The following is a 17,740-nucleotide window of genomic DNA, read 5'->3' on the forward strand; positions in this document are numbered from 1 at the left end:
TGGCTCTCATAATTTTATAAACCTCTATCAGGTCTCCTCTCAGCCTCCGACGCTCCAGAGAAAGCAACACAAGTTTATCTAACCTCTCCTTATAACCCATACCCTCTAATCCAGGCAGCATCCTGGTAAACCTCTTCTGCACCCTTTCCAAAGCCTCCACATCCTTCCTGTAATGGGGTGACCAGAATTGTACACAATAATGCAATGTAGTAAATGCATATTAAAGCACATTACAATAATATTATACAGTAATAGAGTCATAGAGTCATACAGCATGGAAGCAGGCCCTTCAGCCCGACTCATCCATGCTGACTGTGTTGCCCAGCAAGCTAGTCCCATCTGGCCATGTTTGCCCCATAGCCCTCTGTACCCCTCCTATCCATGTACTTATCTAGATGGCTTTTAAATGTTACTAATGTGCCCGCTTCAACCACTGCTTCTGGCAGCTCAATCCAAATACGCACCACCCTTTGTGTGAAGAAGCTGCCCCTGATGTCCCTTTTAAAAGAAAACTTTCCTCGTAAATCTGCTTTAAACTTCCCCCTCTCATCACACTACAGGAAGGATGCGGTAGCAATAGAGGCAGTGCAGAAGAGGTTCACCAGGACGTTCCCTGGAATGAAGGGCTGTGGTTATAAGGAGAGATTGGACAGGCTGGGTTTGTTCTCACCGGAACGTAGGAGACTGAGGGCTGACCTTATAGAGGTTTATAAAATTATGAGGGTCATAGATAGAGCCCTTCTCCTGGGCAAGGGAGTCTAAAATTAGAGGGCACGGGTTTAAGGTGAGAGGGAAGAAATTTGAAGGATATCTGAGGGGTAAGTTTTCATGGTGAATGTCTGGAATGAGCTGCCAGAGGAGGTGATAGTGGCAGACACAGTTACGATGTTCAATAGGGATTTGGACAGGGTCTTGGATAGAAAAGATGTAGAGGGATACGGGCCTAATGTAGCGGTTAGCATAACGCTATTAGAGCGCCAGCGACCCGGGTTCAATTCCTGCCACTGTCTGTAAGGAGCTTGTACGTTCTCCCCGTGTCTGCGTGGGTTTCCTCCGGGTGCTCCGGTTTCCTCCCACATTCCGAAGACGTACAAGTTAGGAGCTGTGGGTATGCTATATTGGCGCCGGAAGAGTGGCGACGCTTGCGGGCTGCCCCCAGCACATTCTCAGTAACACAAAGAGACACATTTCACTGTGTGTTTTGATTTACATGTGACTAATAAATAAATATATTAACTGGGATTAGCGTATATGGGCATCACGGTTGGTGAGGACGAGGTGGGACGAAGCACCCGTTTCTGTGTGATTCTGTGATTCAGGTGGGCTTGGACTGGGATCATACGTGAGAGCATATGACTGGACTAGGGGTATTTGAGAGGATTGTTTGTGAAAGTGTTTACAACTATATTTGGGATAACTGTGTCATTTGCAGACATCCATTCATCAATTGAGGAAGTTTTAGGAAGAACAGGGTACATGATGTAACTCAGTATCTGACATGGGTGCATGCACTGCCAAGGTAGAGTCATAGTGTTACACAGCATGGAAACAGGCCCTTCGGTCCAACCGGTCCATGCTGACTGTGACCAAGGGTGCCCCGTTCATTTGCCAGCGTTTGGCCCATAACCTTCTGAACCTTTCCAATCCAGCTACCTGTCCAAAGTTGTTATTGAACCTGCCTCAACCACTTCCTCTGGCAGCAGTACTTGTAAAGATCATACACAACGTTCCAACCCTGATCTTTTGATATGCCTCTTGGATATTAAATAAATCTGGTTGACCTTACAATAGATTCGTGCAGATTGAGCAGAGTGAATGGTCTGTTTTCATTCAATATTTGTTACATTTTATTTTTCAGAGGTTTGGGAGCTTATGGGAATGCCGTGAAGAGAGACAAAGGAGGGGAAATTTTGGGTAAGTGCAGGGAATAATTTCATGAGGGAATGCTTTTGTGTCCTTGCGTGTAATGAATAACACACAGAGAATGCTGCAGACATCCCAGCCTTGGGAGGAATTTGTAACATCCCCCCACTCCGACAGACTGGTGTCCACCCACCACCAATCACCAGACTCTGCTCAGCTCCATATGTCTAGTTTTATCTTAGATTTCAAGAATTTGCAGCTGTTGTTTTTAACTCTAACATAAGGGATGTCTCAGGAACATTGTGATTCTTAAATACAAAGATAAGAGGCACAGGATTGCTCATGTGGATAAGAATATAACCAAAATTCCAGCTCAGTTGATGTTACCATTGCATCTCGAAATCCCCTCATTGCTAAGTATCCAAACATCTACAGACCTACCACTTGAATGGAGCAGAACATTCTAAGTATTTACAACTTCTGACCGCAGTACAGCATGGACAGTCCCTCGCCCCGAGAGAGTCTCTCTCCCACCAGAGGAAGCAGTCTCCTCGCATCCACCCTGTCCAAGTCACCTGAGCAGCTTCCAGCATCTACAGTCTCTCATGTCTCCATTGTACTGCTCCATTGCGAAGTCTCTTCAAGGTATGGCGACCTTGAAGAAGTTTTCCTCCTCTGTCCAACGGGAGTTCTGTGAGACCCTCTCTCACTACTCCCCCTCTGTGGTTTCTACTGCTCCCTGGCTCTTCGACAGACCCCGATGCAGGGTTTCGACCCGAAACCTCACAATTCCTTTCCTCCCACAGATGCTGCTCAACCCGCTGAGTTCCTCCAACAGTTTGCTATCTGCTTCGGGTTCTAGCATCTACGGTCTCTTGTGTCTCCTTTTTTTCACTGCCTTACAGAGGCCAGAATTGTGCATTCACAAAAATTGCTCCAAGATCTCCTCACCATAACACTGCTTGCATTATAGACCAGTGTTCCTTTTGGCTTGCCAGTTGCTTCTCAGCCTGTTAATTTCTCATACCCATTTTGTTAACCAGCCTCCAGATTCATGGCGTATCACGTGCCTCTGAAAAACTCTCTGGAGTACACCGCAGCCCTCAAGGCAGCTCGAGAGATCGCAGACAGTATCACAGAAAGCATGAGAAAGGTTCCAGGAACCGACCCGAACTTTGAAGTCTTCCCTTACACGTACGTTTATGTTCAATTTTGAAGATTGCAGCTGGTTTAATTAATTGGGTATTTGGTCTCTTTCTAATAGTTTCCTTTCTCCAATTCATTCCTTACTGCCCTTCAGTTAAAGCCACAGGAAATGGGCCAGGGGACTGTTGTAAATTCTCTGGTGGTTGGCCTGAGGTTTCTGAAGTTCTGCTCTAGGGCCAGAGTCAAACCTGTGTCAACAATAGAATAGCTGTAGAAATTATTTCTGGTGTCCTTGGGGACAATCATCACCAGTTGGTCATCAGACCACTGCTAAGTGCAGCAGTCACCCCTCATGAGGTAGGAAGCTGCAGGAACTGCCCTAGACAGTGTTGGGGGTAAAGATAATGGGCAGGCTGGTGGCAAATGCAATTTAATTTGAGGAAAGTAAGGTAATTATATTTTGTGGAACAATAAGGAATGAGAGGCTCTGGTCACGTTAGCACAGTGAGGTTCGTGCAGGATCAGAAATTGAAAAGCAAATAACTGCAGGTGCTGGAAATCTGAAATAATAAACAAAAAATGCTGGAAGTAACAGGTTGGGCAGCATCTGTGGAGAGAGAAGCAGAGTTAATGTTTTAGGTCAGTCAGAATTCTGATGAAGGGGGTTATTAACCTGAAACGTTAACTCTGTTCTTTCTCTAGAGGTGCTGCCTGACCTGTTAAGTACCCCCTGCACTTTCTGTTTTTACTTTGGAGGAACAGGATCCTGGGGCTGAAAATGCACAAATCCAAATATACAGAAAAAGCCATGTTAAGGGCCAGTAGTACTTGGGTTTATTGGTGGATGTAGTCAGTATAAGAGCAAAGAGGTTTTAATAGATTCATATCAGGCAATGATTAGAGTATTGTTGGCGTTTCAATACCAAGTTACATTCCTGGGTATACTAAACCCAGGTTCACTGATTAATATCAGTCATGCAAAGCTGTGGTTTCTTTAGACACTTGGATTACTTTATTGATGCAAAGTCATGAGACAATGGAATTAAATCTTTAAAATGCACGTTATGCAGGTGGTCTAAAAGGGAAAGGTGAGTTAAGGACGTCACCAATTTCTAACCATCACTGAGAGTTTCGGAGAAATATCTTCACGTGCAGAGTTGCTGGAGTTTAGGGTGCTTTGCTGTAGGGATTAGTCAAGGTAAGAAAAAGGTGCACAGATACTTGAAGCAGAGGAATGGATGGTCAGTGGGGCAATGGAGTAAGTTTGGGTTTGTTCAAGCAGATATGTGATTGGTCAAGTGATCACCTGTCTTAAAGAAATCTTTGTTCTGACATTTGGGATGGAGAGTGTGGCTTGATCAGAGTGGAGGGGAGCTGTGGTGCACAAAATGGAGACACGAGAGATTGCAGATGCTGGAATTCTGGAGCAACACAAAATGTTGGAGGAACTCAGCGGGTCAGGCAGCATCTGGACACAGTGTGGAGAAGGGGCAGTGAGGTGGCTGCTGCTGTCAGGGCACTGGGGTCTGAAGGTAGGTTAGATACACACAGCCTCATAGCAATGGATAGATGCTTCCTTACAGATCAGGAAAGACACTTAATAGGTCAGCATTGACAGTCGGACAGAAGGTTCTGGCTATACGCTTGAGAAAGGGAAAGACAGGACTAATGGTGCAAAGAGCAGCTCGTTGATGAACATCGGGTATGACCTTCCGGATATAAGTGGAAGAAAGGTTTGCATTTGTGTACTACCTTCCTTGACCAAAGGTCTCCCAAGGTGTTTTAAGGCCACTGAAGGTTTTTTGAAGGGGAATCGGTGTAGTTTTATACAAAACATGGCAGGCAATGTGCACAGCAAGCTCCCACAAATAGCATTTCTTCCCTATCCCTTGAGTAGGTGACGGTAAGCTGTGTTCATGAACAGATGCAGGCCTTGCATTGCAGGTGCCCCCACCATGCTGTTGGGCAGGGATCTCCAGCATTTAGACTCGGTGATGATGGGGGAATACTGATATATTCCCAAGAGAGCATGGTGTGTGTCTTGGAGCAGTGTTCCCAAATGGTTGTAGGTTAAGGGATAAACGATGGCCAGTACACTGCCCTTCTGCAAAGTAAGGCATGGTATCCACCCATGGTTAATGTCACATCCACAAACAGCATCTCTGACAGTGTTGCACTGCGTGAGCACTGTACTGAGACGTCAGTTTAGATTTTTATACTCAAACACTTGGAGTGAGACAAACCTTCTGATGAATTGCCTGCACCCATCCATCAGCGAAGGTTCTGGGCAAGGATAAATCCACAGGACTAAATAGTCTTATTCCACAATGGGAATGGTAGCTCAGTGATTAGGTTTCCTGAAAATCTTTCATGGTCTTCTAAATCTTCACCTGATTTTAGTCCTTATTCTGTTCTATGGAAAAGGCATTTGTTTTCCGAAGTCTCTTTTCTGCGGCTAAAAACTCTTTGATATGGCATCCTTGAACCTTTCCTGGGCGTATTCCCTAATTCTCTAATCAGCTCCTAGTTACATAACTCCTTTGACATAACAAAATATTCAAAGCTACTTCACAGGAACATAATCAACCACACTTCAGAGTAGGTTACATAATTAGCAAAATAAAGAGATTGGTTTCATCTCTCAAAAACAAAGGGAGCTTCCTCTTGTGAAAGATTGTAGGGGTCACTGTTTAAACATAAAAGTCACATGTTTCAGTCAAAGTTGAGTTTATTGTCATGTGCACAAGTCCATGTGTGCACAGGTGCAATGAAAAACTTACTTGCAGCAGCATCACAGGCACATAGCATCAGATAAGCAGCATTCACAAGAAAAACATAACTTAAACATAAATTATACACAATTTTTACAAAGAAAGAACTCAATTAAAACGAAAAGAAACAATGTCCATTGTAATGCAAAGTGGTCACAGTGTTGCTGTACTGAGGTAGTGATTAGGGTTGTGCCGGTTGGTTCAAGAACTGAATGGTTGAAGGGAAGTAGCTGTTCTTGAACCTGGTGGTGTGGGACTTCAGGCTTCTGTACCTCCTGCCCGATGGTAGCTATGAGAAGCTGGCATGGCCCGGATGGTAGGAAACTTTAATGATAGATGTTGCCTTCTTGAGGCAGCACCTCCTGTAAATGCTACCAATGGTGGGGAGGGATGTGTCTGTGATGTATTGGGCTGAGTCCACTACTCTCTGCAGCTTCTTGCATTCCTGTGCATTCGAACTGCCATACCAGACCATGATGCAACCAGTCAGGATACTTTCAACAGTTCCTCTGTAGAAGTTTCTTAGCGTGTTCGGTGACATGCCAAAATGTTTTCTCTCAGAGGGTCACGAGTCTTTGGGACTCTCTCAAAGGACAGTGGAAGTAGACTCTTTGAATATTTTTAAGGAGGGTAGATAGATTGTTGATAAGCAAGGGACTGAAAAGTTACTGTGGGTAAACGTGAATGTGTTCAGGTTGCATAAGATCAGCAGTGAACGTATTAAATGGTGGAGCAGGTCTGGGGGGTGGGGTCAATTACTCCTCAATTAAATTAATTTGTGTGTTAGAGAGAAGGAGAGATGCAAGTCAAGTCGAGTTGAGTCGAGTTTATTGTCATGTGCACAAGTGCAGTGAGGTGCAGGTACAATGAAAAACTTGCTTGCAGCAGTATCATGGGCATGGAGGTTCAGACAACACACAGAACACAAGTTATACATAAATTATACAAGACAGTGAAGAAAAAGATTGTGCGAAACAAGATGTTAGTGCAAAAAAAAACCCCACAATTAGAGACAAGTCCGTGGCAGTGCAAGAGGTGTCCATGGTGTTCTGTTGCTGGGGTAGGGTAATTGGAGAGAAGCAGAGAAGAAACTGAGGTTAGATGAGGAGAGGGTGTTTCACCTTGCAGTGGTACCTAGAACTATATAGTCTCAACATAAGGGGTCTCCCATACCAGAAGGAGATGAAGAGAAAATTCTTCTTCCAGAGGGTAATTGGTCTTTGGAATTCACAGCTCGACCATTGATCTTGTTTTGCTCTCATTTGCACAAGAGGTACAAGTCGAGAAAGTCCCCACCAGTTTCAGCCCAGCCCAGCTAAAAGGCGCTGGTTGAAGCTGTTGAACAGCACCAGTCCCCAGTCCTGCAGTTTAACAGGGAAGGTCCATAGCTGGAATCGTCATCCAGGAGGAACTGTCGCAGACTTTGTTGGAAATTAGAGATGCATTGGTGAACGCTGTGGGTGTGGTGCCAAGGTGGGGGAGACGCTGCGGGTCTGCAGTTTGTGGAATTCTCGACTGTATGGAAAGGATGTGGCACAGAAAAATCTGAAGTTCAACCAGGCCTTTAGTGGATGTCTATGTCTGTATGGTGCATGCATACGTGTGTGTGTGTGTGTGTGTGTCTGTGTCTGTGTGAGTGTCTGTGTGAATGTGTGTGTATGTTCAGTGGAGTGTGTGTGTCTGATTGTGTGTGCAATTGTGCATGAACTAATGTCTTGTTTTGCACAATCTTTTTCTTCACTGTCTTGTATAATTTATGTATAACTTGTGTTCTGTGTGTTGTCTGAACCTCCATGCCCATGATACTGCTGCAAGCAAGTTTTTCATTGTACCTGCACCTCACTGCACTTGTGCACATGACAATAAACTCGACTCAACTTGACTTGACTTGCGTCTCTCCTTCTCTCTAACACACAAACAAATTAATTTAATTGAGGAGCAATTGACCCCCACCCCCCCAGACCTGCTCCACCATTTAATAAGATCACTGCTGATCTTATGTATGTGCAAGTGTGTGTGTGTGTGTGTGTGTGTGTGTGTGCGTGTGGTAGTATCTGAACGGGTGCGCGTGTGGTAGTATCTGAACAGGTGCGCGTGTGGTAGTGTCTGAACGGGTGTGCGTGCATGTGGTAGTGTCTGAACGGGTGTGCGTGCATGTGGTAGTGTCTGAACAGGTGTGTGTGTGGTGGTATCTGAATGGGTGTGTGTGCGTGTGGTAGTGTCTGAACGGGTGTGTGTGTGTTGGGTAGTGTCTGAACGGGTGTGCGTGCACTGTTGTGTTTGTGTACTTCCATGCGTGTAAGTGAAAGTGAGTGGGATTGTGTGCATGAGTGTGTCCACGTGCTGTGCTGGGCCCATTTGCTCAGGTATTTCATTCTCCCTGGATTACAGGATTACTTATGTGTACTATGAACAGTATCTGACCGTAGTCAATGAAGGGATTTTCAATATCGGCATCTGTCTGATCCCGACTTTCGTGGTCTGCTGTATCCTGTTGGGAATGGATATCCAGTCGGGCTTCCTGAACCTCGTCACTATAATCATGATCATTGTGGACACAGTAGGGGCAATGACCCTGTGGAACATTGATTTCAACGCTGTGTCTCTCATCAATCTGGTTACGGTAAGCATTGACGTTCTTTCAGAAGATCAACTTGTTGCCGGGACTCAGGGCTGAGTTATGGAGAGAGGTTGAGCAGGTTGGGACTTTTTTCTTTGGAGTGTAGGAGAATGAGAGGTGATCTTACAGAGGTGTATAAAATCATGAGAGGCATAGATAGGATCAATGTGCACTATCTTTTTCCCAGGGTTGGGGAATCAAGAACTAGAGGGCATAGGCTTAAGGTGAGAGGGGAAGGATTTAATAGGAACCTGAGGGGCAACTTTCTCACCCAGAGGGTGGTCCATAAATGGAACGAGCTGCCAGAGGAAGTGGTTGAAGAAGGTACGTTAACAACATTTAAAGGATATTTGGACAGGTACATACATAGGAAAGGTTCAGAGGGATAAGGGCCAAATGCTGGCAGATGGGACTAGTTTAGATGGGAATCTTGGTCAGCATTGTCTATTTGGGCTGAAGGGCTGTTTCCGTGCTGTATGAGTCTATGACTCCATAACTTAGCTGTGAAAGATGTGGCCCAACTCAGCTACAGCCACACCACTGCAGAATATGTTTTAGTTAGAAAGTTGGAATTTTTCATTTATGATTTCAAGCAATAGTTAATCAGATTTGAAAATCTTAAATGATACTGAGAAGGTAGCAGAGTATCAACATTGAAAGAAACTCTGAAGCAACCATTAGTTTATGATGTATATCAGTCATTTGATGAGGGGATCAAGTGTAATATATCCAAGTGCACTGATGATACAAAGCTAGGTAGCAGTGAGGATTGTAAAGAGGATGTTGAGAGGCTAGAGACAGTTCAGGGGTATATTACCATGTTAACTAGTTGGGCATAAATATGGATTATTTGAGGAAACAAATGAAGACATTGGTAGGTTCAAAAAAGAAAGCAAAGTATTCTTTAATTAGAGGGAGATTGAAAAGTGCTAACATTCAGTGGGAGTTCTTGTATGTGATACGTTGGCCTCTATTGCAAGAGGGTCTGAGTGAAGATGTCATGAAACTGTACACAGCATCTGTACTATTGTGTACAGATCTAGTCTTCCTACCTCGGGAAGGATATACTTGCGACTGAGGGATCACAGCAAAGGGCCCACTGATTGATTCCTGGGATGGTGGGCTTGTCGTAGAGGAGAGATTAGGCAGACTGGGCCCATAGTCTCTAGCGTTTAGAAGAATGAGAGGAGATCTCAATGAAACTTACAATAAGAAGCTTGACGGGGGAGATGGGAGGGTAACGTTTTCCCTGCTGGTGTGTCTAGAACCAGTGCTCACAGTCGCATAATAAAGGGTCAGCCATTCGGGAATGAGGTGAGAAGAACTCTCTCCACCCAGAGGGTAAGGAATCTTTGGAATTCTCACCCTGGAAGGGCTGTGGAAGGTCAGTCGCTGAAACTGACAGACTTTTAGATATTATGGGTTTCGGGGTTAATACAGGGAAGTAGTGCTGGTCAACCCTGATCTTATAAGGTGGCAGGGGGAAAGTTCAAAGGAAATGTGCGGGCAAGTTTTTTTACACAGAGGGTGGTGGGTGCCTGGAATGCGCTGTCAGGGGTGGTGGTGGAAGTAGAATTCCCTTCTTCCCACAGGTTTACCAGGGTGCTGTCTGGATTAGAGGGCATGTGCTATTAGTAGAAGTTGGACAAACTTGGGTTGTCTTCTCTGGACCAACGAAAGCTAAGGGGAGAGCTGGTAGAAGTTTATAAGATTATGAAGCATAGATAGGGTAGACTATGGTATCTTTTTACCAGGGTTGAAATGTCTAATACTGAAGGGCATACATTTAAGGTGAGAGGGGGTATGTTCAAAGGAGATGTGCGGGACAAGTTTTTTTTTACACACAGAATGGTGGGTGCCTGGAATGCGCTGCCAGGGGTGATAGTGGAGGCAGATACGATAGAGACACTAGAGGCTCTCAGAGAGGCACGTGAATGTGCAGAGAATGCAGGGATATGGACCTTGTGCAGGCAGAAGGGATTAGTTTAGCCAGGCGTTTAATTAGACCGACACAACATCATGGGCTGAAGGTCCTGTTCCCATGCTGTATTGTTCTATGTTATGCAATGGTGGAGCAGTTTGATGGGCTGAATGCCCTCCTCCTGTTTCTCATGGTCTTATGTTGACGTCCCTCTCAGACCCTCAAATCTAACTCCACTGCTTTATCCGTCAGGCCGTGGGCATGTCCGTGGAATTTGTCTCTCACCTCACGCGCTCGTTTGCTGTCAGTACCAAGGAGAGTAAAGTGGAACGAGCAAAGGAGGCAACTGTAACCATGGGGAGTGCGGTACGTCGGGGGGAGCTGTAACCATGGGGAGTGCGGTACGTCGGGGGGAGCTGTAACCATGGGGAGGGCGGTACGTCAGGGGGAGCCGGCGGAGGGGGTCAGGGCTGCTGTATATGACAAGGAGGCCTCAGGCTGGGCTCCGTCCAATGAGCTTGTGCATAGTGTAAAACTAACACGCAGTAAAGCACCAGCCGACAGTGACCGTAAACCACCCAGTTACACTAATCCCATTTTATTCTCCCCACATTCCCCTTAACACCCCGTCCCCCCACGTTTCCACCATTCACCCACACACTTGGGGCAATTAACAGCGGCCAGTCGAGCCGCTGACCCGCACATCTTTGGGATGTGGGAGGAAACTGGAGCATCTGGGGGGAAACCCACGCCGTCACAGGGAGAATGTGAAAGCCCTCAAACTGAACTGTGTGAATCCCCAGAGACCGCAGCCCTCGCACCCTCTTCTGTGCATTAATTAGGAGATTTTGTTGGCACATCCCAGAGCAGAACATCACTTACATGTCGCATGGTCCGCCAGTACAGTAAGATGGACCCCTGACCTCACAGTCTACCTTGTTGTGGCCCTTGCACCTTATTGTATGCCTGCACTGCACTTTCTCTGTAACTGTATGTATTGTGGAGGGTTGTGTCTGTCATGTGACAACACTGTCCCACCTGGTCGGAAGACACACCACTTCAATCAAGGTTTGGCTCCACCCCACTTTTAAGCACCTTTGTACTTGGCCTTGGGCCATTGGCCTGTTTGAACTACCTGGGCTAGACCCCCCAGTCCTCCAGCACTATAAAGAGTGCCATGTGCTTTGTTCTGTCTCTTTTGTCTCCGAGGGATGCCCTGTTGGTAAGCTGTGCACTGTTTAAGAGAAATTAGTATCCCTGGGAGCATAGAGCGGTGCCTGCACTGAATCAAGGGGTGGCAGGCAGCGTATTGCTTTTCCTTGATTGTTTGTACCCAGTTCATTTGTGTGTGGGTGTGGGTGTGTGCGTGCGGGGGTGTGTGCGTGCGGGGGTGTGTGCGTGCGGGGGTGTGTGCGTGCGGGGGTGTGTGCGTGCGGGGGTGTGCGGTGCGGGGGTGTGTGTGCGGTGCGGGGGTGTGTGTGCGGGGTGGGTGTGTGTGCGGGGTGGGTGTGTGTGGGGGTGGGTGTGTGCGCGTGGGTGTGTGTGTGTCACCCTGTTACCTTTTCCCCGCGTTTATCTTTGTAAATAAGTCATTTAACTCTAAGGCTGTGTTCAGAGTCTTTGTCCTTCGAGACCTTGAACTTGTCTCACAACACTTTAACACCTTATTCTGCATTGTTATTGTTTCCCCTTGTACTACCTCGATGTACTGATGTGATGAAATGATCTGTATGGATGGCATGCAAAACAAAGTTATTCACTGTACCTCAGTACATGTGACAATAATAAACCAATTTATTTAACTATTTAATGGTCTTCTCTATCCAGGTATTTGCTGGTGTTGCTTTGACCAACCTTCCTGGGATCATTGTGCTGTACTTTGCCAAAGCTCAGCTCATCCAGATTTTCTTCTTCCGCCTGAATCTTGTGATCACGTTGCTAGGGTTGGTTCACGGCCTGGTGTTCCTCCCCGTCCTGCTCAGCTACTTTGGTGAGTACAACATTCTCCTTTCATCTAAGGAGGGGAAAGTGCTTCAGAAAGCACCCATTGTGGTCTGGAATTTGCCTCCTATTTCAGTAATAATGGTGTTGGATAACTGGAGAGAGTCAGAGTCACAGAGTGATACAGCATTGAACCAGACCCTTTGGCCCACTGAGTCCCTGCACCTATTTCTATACTGATCCTACGCTGACATATTTTATTCTCCCCACACTCCCATCAACTACCCCAGATTCTAACACTCACCTACACACACAGTGGGCATGTTTTAGGGATGTGGGAGGAAACTGGAGCACCCCGAGGAAACCCACACGGTCATAGGGAGAACGTGCAAACTCCACACAGATAGTGCCAGAGGTCGGGATCGAACCTGGGTCTTTGGAGCTGTGAGGCAGTGGCTCTACTACCTGCACCACTGTGCCATGGAGGGTTATGGGGAAAGGGCAGGGATTGGAATGAGACCAGTAAATCTCTTACAAAACCTGCATAGGTAAGATCTCTTTATTAGTCACATGTACATTGAAACACACAGTGAAATGCATCCTTTGTGTAGAGTGTTCTGGGGGCAGCCCGCAAGTGTCTCCACACTTCCGGCGCCAACGTAGCATTCCCACAACTTCCTAACCCGTACGTCTTTGGAATGTGGGAGGAAATCGGAGCACCTGGAGGAAACCCATGCAGACACAGGGAAAACGTACAAACTCCTTATAGACAGTGGCCGGAATTGAACCCGGGTCGCTGGCGCTGTAATAGCGTTACACTAACCACTACACTACTGTGCCTGTATAGTAATTATATCCAGTAACAATGAAGGACGAGTGATATATTTCCAAGTCAGGATGGTGTGTGACTTGAAGGAACCTATAGCTGGTGACGTTCCCCTGTGTCTGAAGCCCTTGTCCTTCTTAGTGGTAGAGGCGGTAGGTTTGGGAGGTGCTGTCGGAGTAACCTGGGCAAGTGATTGCAGTGCATTTTGTCAACAGTACAGATTGCAGGCACTACACACCAGTGGTGAAGGGAATGGATGTGTAGGATGGTGGGTGGGGAGCTCAGGAAGGCTGCAGTTTCTGCAAGTGTTGAAGCCGCACTCATTCAGGCAGGTGGGCAACGTTTCATCGTACTGCTGATTAGTGGAAAGACCTTGGCCTGTCAGGATAGCCCGCTTTGCCCTCCTGTCGTGGATGCTTGTTTACTGATTCCTTCTCTGAGGCAGCCGTTGAAAACTTAAGTTGCTGGCACGGCAACAGATGTTTGCCACGAGACAGCCCCGTGGCACGTTTTATGGAGCTGACTGTCGCATTAAGAGGATCTTGATCAGTTAGGGAAATAGGCCGAGGAGTGGCAGATGGATTTCAATACAGATAAGTGTGAGGTGGTGCATTTTGGAAAGTCAAACCAGCGTAGGGCTTATACTGTGAATGGTAGGGCACTAGGGAGTGTAATGGAACAGAGGGACCTAGGAGTACAAGTGCACAGTTCATTGAAAGTTGCATCACAGGTAGACAGGGTGGTGAAAAAAGCGTTTAGCACACTGGCCTTCAGTCAGGGCACTGAGTATGAGAGTTGGGACATTATGTTGCAGTTGTATAAGTCATTGGTGAGGCCGCACTTGGAGCACTGTGCACAGTTTTGGTCACCCTGTTGTAGGGAAGATGTGGTTAGACAGGAGAGAGTGCAGAGAATATTTACAAGGAAGTTGCCAGGACTAGAGGGCCTGAGTTATAGGGAGAGGTTGGCCGGGCTGGGTCTTTATTGCTTGGAATGTAGGAGAAAGAGGGGCGACCTTATAGAAATGCTTAAAATTATGAGAGGCAGAGATAAGGTGGAGGGTAACAGTCTTTTCCCCAGGGTGGGGGGAGTCCAAAACTAGGGGGCATAGGTTTAGGGTGAGAGGGGAAAGATTTAAAAGGGACCTGAGGGGCAACTTTTTCACGCAGAGGGTGGTGAGTGTATGGAACGAGCTGCCAGAGGAAGTGGGTGAGGCAGGAACAACAGGATCATTTAAGAAGCATTTGGAAGTGCGGGGCTTGGAGGGATATGGACCCGAACACAGGAAATTGGGACTAGCTGGGTGGGCACCGTGGTTGGCATGGGCTGGTTGAGCCGAAGGACCCATATCTGTGCTGTGTTGCTCTATGACTATATTAGCTGTTGCATTAACAACTGTCATCCATTTACAGGCCCAAACGTTAAAACTGCGGCAATCTCACAGCCACAGGCAGACACGGAGCCTCCAGCAGAGAACGAGTACTGCAAATGCTTCCCTTCAGCCATTGGGCACAACGATCTCATTAAGGATGAACAATCTCCACCGAATGCACAGTGCAACGGATCAGCCGGGTTGGGAGAACACACAGTCTCTGGACACACAAGAACCTCTGTGGAGAAAGAATTCACCTCGTCAGAAACTCACACGAACCGTATGGGCTCCACAGTCACCTCATTTTGAAACCTCTTCACATTCTGCTCTTAGGACAGAAAACTTGGGATATATTAACACCTGGTCAGCCAACCACCAGGGATCCAGAAACTCTTTGAGATGAATTCTCCCAATGGTTGGAATCAAATGGTTACTGTTTAAGCAGCTGGGAGATACAGCATGAATATAGTGCCTCCCGTACTGGAGCCTGCTGGATTGAATCTACACTTTATTCTGCTGCTTGTTCTTCCATTAGTTTCCAGTGACCTGCTCACAACTTCATTACATGTGTCCATCTTCCCTCTAACCTAGTCACTCGACAGCAATTCATCTTCCCTCATGGAGAACCCAGACCCTTTAACCCCACCCTCTCCAACTCTTGGCAGGCAGAGACTATCCCGGGAGTGAGAACCCTTCCCGTCCAATCCTGGGGACTCCAGGTGCTGGCTTCTTGCCATAAGGAGTCCTTCAGTGATGTTGGACAATCCTTCACTCTCCACCCCAACCCCCTTCTCAAACCCTCCATCTTCTCAGCTGGTCAATGCCGGGGACTCAGAGCTCATTGTAGACAGTCACGTGTACCTGTCTTCCATTACAATGAATGACCTCCATTACCAAAGTCAACCTGATCTCATATAAACCATGGGGAGGAGTGCAGCAATGGTAGGCCATCCAGCCCCTCTATGGGCTTCAGACCCACACTCCTAGTTTTCCTCCGCACCCTGCAAATCTTCCCAGATCCAGTTCCCTTTTGAAAGTTATACCTCTGAAGATGTTCAATGAGTAATAACCACCACCAGCTCGCAAATCGGGTTCTTAGCCACACCGAGCCCTCCCAACTGTGCCTGGATTTCTGGGGCAGTTACCACTCACTACCCTCCCAGGGTAAACACCAGCAATGCTCATATCTCACAATGACAAAATGTTTGTTAATCCATCTCACCCACCTCACCACCACAGAGCTGATTCCTTCCTCATTTCCCCCCCTCTGCCCTTCTGGATATCACCAGGGAAACCGGAAGATCCACGAGCTCAGCAATTAGCTTTGCACTTCAGATTTTTCACTGGTTTATCAGGACCTCCAGCCACCCACAGACCACGTTGTGTATGAAGGGTCCACATCCCTCTCTCACAAAAACAGCCCAGAGGACAAAGCAGAGCACAAGGAAGAGCAGGGGCAGGCCATTCACCCCCAGCACCTGCGCGTCCTTTCAACACGATCACAGCTGATCTTTTACCTCACTTTCCAGCACTAACTCTATAGCTCTTAAGATTCCCTTAATATCTGAAAATCTATCAATCTGTCATGAATATACTCAGTGACCGAGTACCCACAGTCCTCTTGGCTAGAGTATTCCAAAGTTTCACTGTTGTCTGGGTGAAGAAATTCCTTCTCATCTCTGTTGTGAATGGCTGACCCTTTATCTTGGAGAATTAGCTCCTGAATTCAGACACTTCAGCCAAAGGAACCATCTACCCTGTCAAACTCAATTCCAATTTTGTACTTTTTTAGTTAATCTCCTCCCCATCCTTTGAAAGGTCCAGTCTGCTTAATATCTCCTCACAGCATAACCCCTACCCCCAATCCCCGGAATCATTGTGATGATCCTGATGTATACTCCCTCAGGTAGGGAGACAAGACTTCACAGAGAACTTGGTGTGGATCAGGACCTATATAATTGCAGTGGGGTGGATGAATGAAACATAAGTTGATGGTTGTCACTTGGAGATCACTCGAGTGAGCTCCTGGATATCGTAAAGAAAATAATCAACTGTGTTCCACAGAATCAGATCACACTGACCAGGAATCCCACCTTACAGAAACATTTCTCGCATGCACCGTGGCTGATCCTTCAAATTAAGAGGAGATGGAGAGAGAAAAAGTGAAACAAAACTGTTTGAGGTGATAACCAGAACACGATGGTGTCAGAAACTCTTCCCAAGGCGCCGAATCACTGATTCACCACCGTGGAACAAATGGCACTTTAATAATTTAATATATTGTGCTTTAGCACTGTCATCTATACAAAAGAGTTTAATGTAACAGAATGGCCCATCCTTCAGCTTCTTCAGATTTTCAGTGCTTTTTGATCAGCTTTGCTTTTGCAGAATGCAGCTGTGTGCAATAACAGAACTATTTACATACCGGCAGTCACAACACAAAGAGCTTCACCAGCAGTGCAGATTTTATAAAAAAAAGTGTTGTGTGGGGAACATGAAATCCCATAAGGCAATTAATGCCCAGGTCATGTGTGTGTTGATGCTGGTTTAAGTGATTAACAAGTAACTAGCACACCAGGGAGATCTCTGCACTGCAAGCAGTGCTTTCTATTGTTATTTTCCCTCTCAGGTGGATGTAGAAATCCTTTGGTTTGTCATCACTCCTTAAAATGCAGTGCTCCCTCAGTACTGCAGGGGAAGCTTCAGTCTGGGTTTTCCCCTCGGGTACATGAGAGTCTGCAGATGCTGGGCTCTGGAGCACCAACCAGAGTGCTGGAGGAATTCAGCGACAGTTGGATTCCAATTCATTTGGACTTGGATAAACAAGTTGATGCTTCAGGTCAAGACCCTTTATCTGTCCAGCAGAAACGTCGACTGTCCATTTCCTTCCACAGATGCTGCCTGACCTGCTGAGTTCCTCCAGCACTTTGGTTGTTTTCTCATTGAGTCTTTAGGAGTTTTAGCCTCAGAAGCAGGAGCCACAGCCCCTGGGCAGAGCTGGTAGCAACATAAGGACAAAAAAGTGAGGTATTGCAAAAAATGCTGGAAATACTCAGCAGGTCAGGCAGTACTTGTGGAGAAGGAAACATTTCAGCTGGGTGATCTTTCTGCAGATGTTGCCCAACCCCCTGAGGGTTTCCAGCACTTGCTGTTTTTATTTCAGATTTCCAGCACCTGCGGTTTTTTTTTTGGAGCAAAATATTCTCACGGCTCCTGGAGCCTTCACCCTCACCAGCACTGCAGTAATGCAATAAAGTGGTAGCATTTTGTAACTTAATGA

The 17,740-nt window shown here is 46.6% G+C and overlaps 1 protein-coding gene across 1 annotated transcript in view; it reads left to right on the top strand.

Annotated features, from left to right (window-relative positions):
• npc1l1 (NPC1-like 1) overlaps positions 1-17,659 on the top strand; it is a 54,479-nt gene extending 36,820 nt beyond the window's left edge. Inside the window, exons 14-19 of the mRNA XM_052040779.1 lie at positions 1,859-1,914; positions 2,907-3,057; positions 8,172-8,403; positions 10,574-10,687; positions 12,149-12,311; positions 14,501-17,659. Coding sequence (XP_051896739.1) covers positions 1,859-1,914; positions 2,907-3,057; positions 8,172-8,403; positions 10,574-10,687; positions 12,149-12,311; positions 14,501-14,769 — 985 coding nt within the window. The 3' untranslated portion in view covers positions 14,770-17,659. The remainder of the gene's footprint in view (positions 1-1,858; positions 1,915-2,906; positions 3,058-8,171; positions 8,404-10,573; positions 10,688-12,148; positions 12,312-14,500) is intronic.
• The last annotated feature ends 81 nt before the right edge of the window (positions 17,660-17,740 follow it).

Source organism: Pristis pectinata, chromosome 29 (assembly GCF_009764475.1).
Source record: "Pristis pectinata isolate sPriPec2 chromosome 29, sPriPec2.1.pri, whole genome shotgun sequence".
NCBI classification, from domain to species: domain Eukaryota; kingdom Metazoa; phylum Chordata; class Chondrichthyes; order Rhinopristiformes; family Pristidae; genus Pristis; species Pristis pectinata.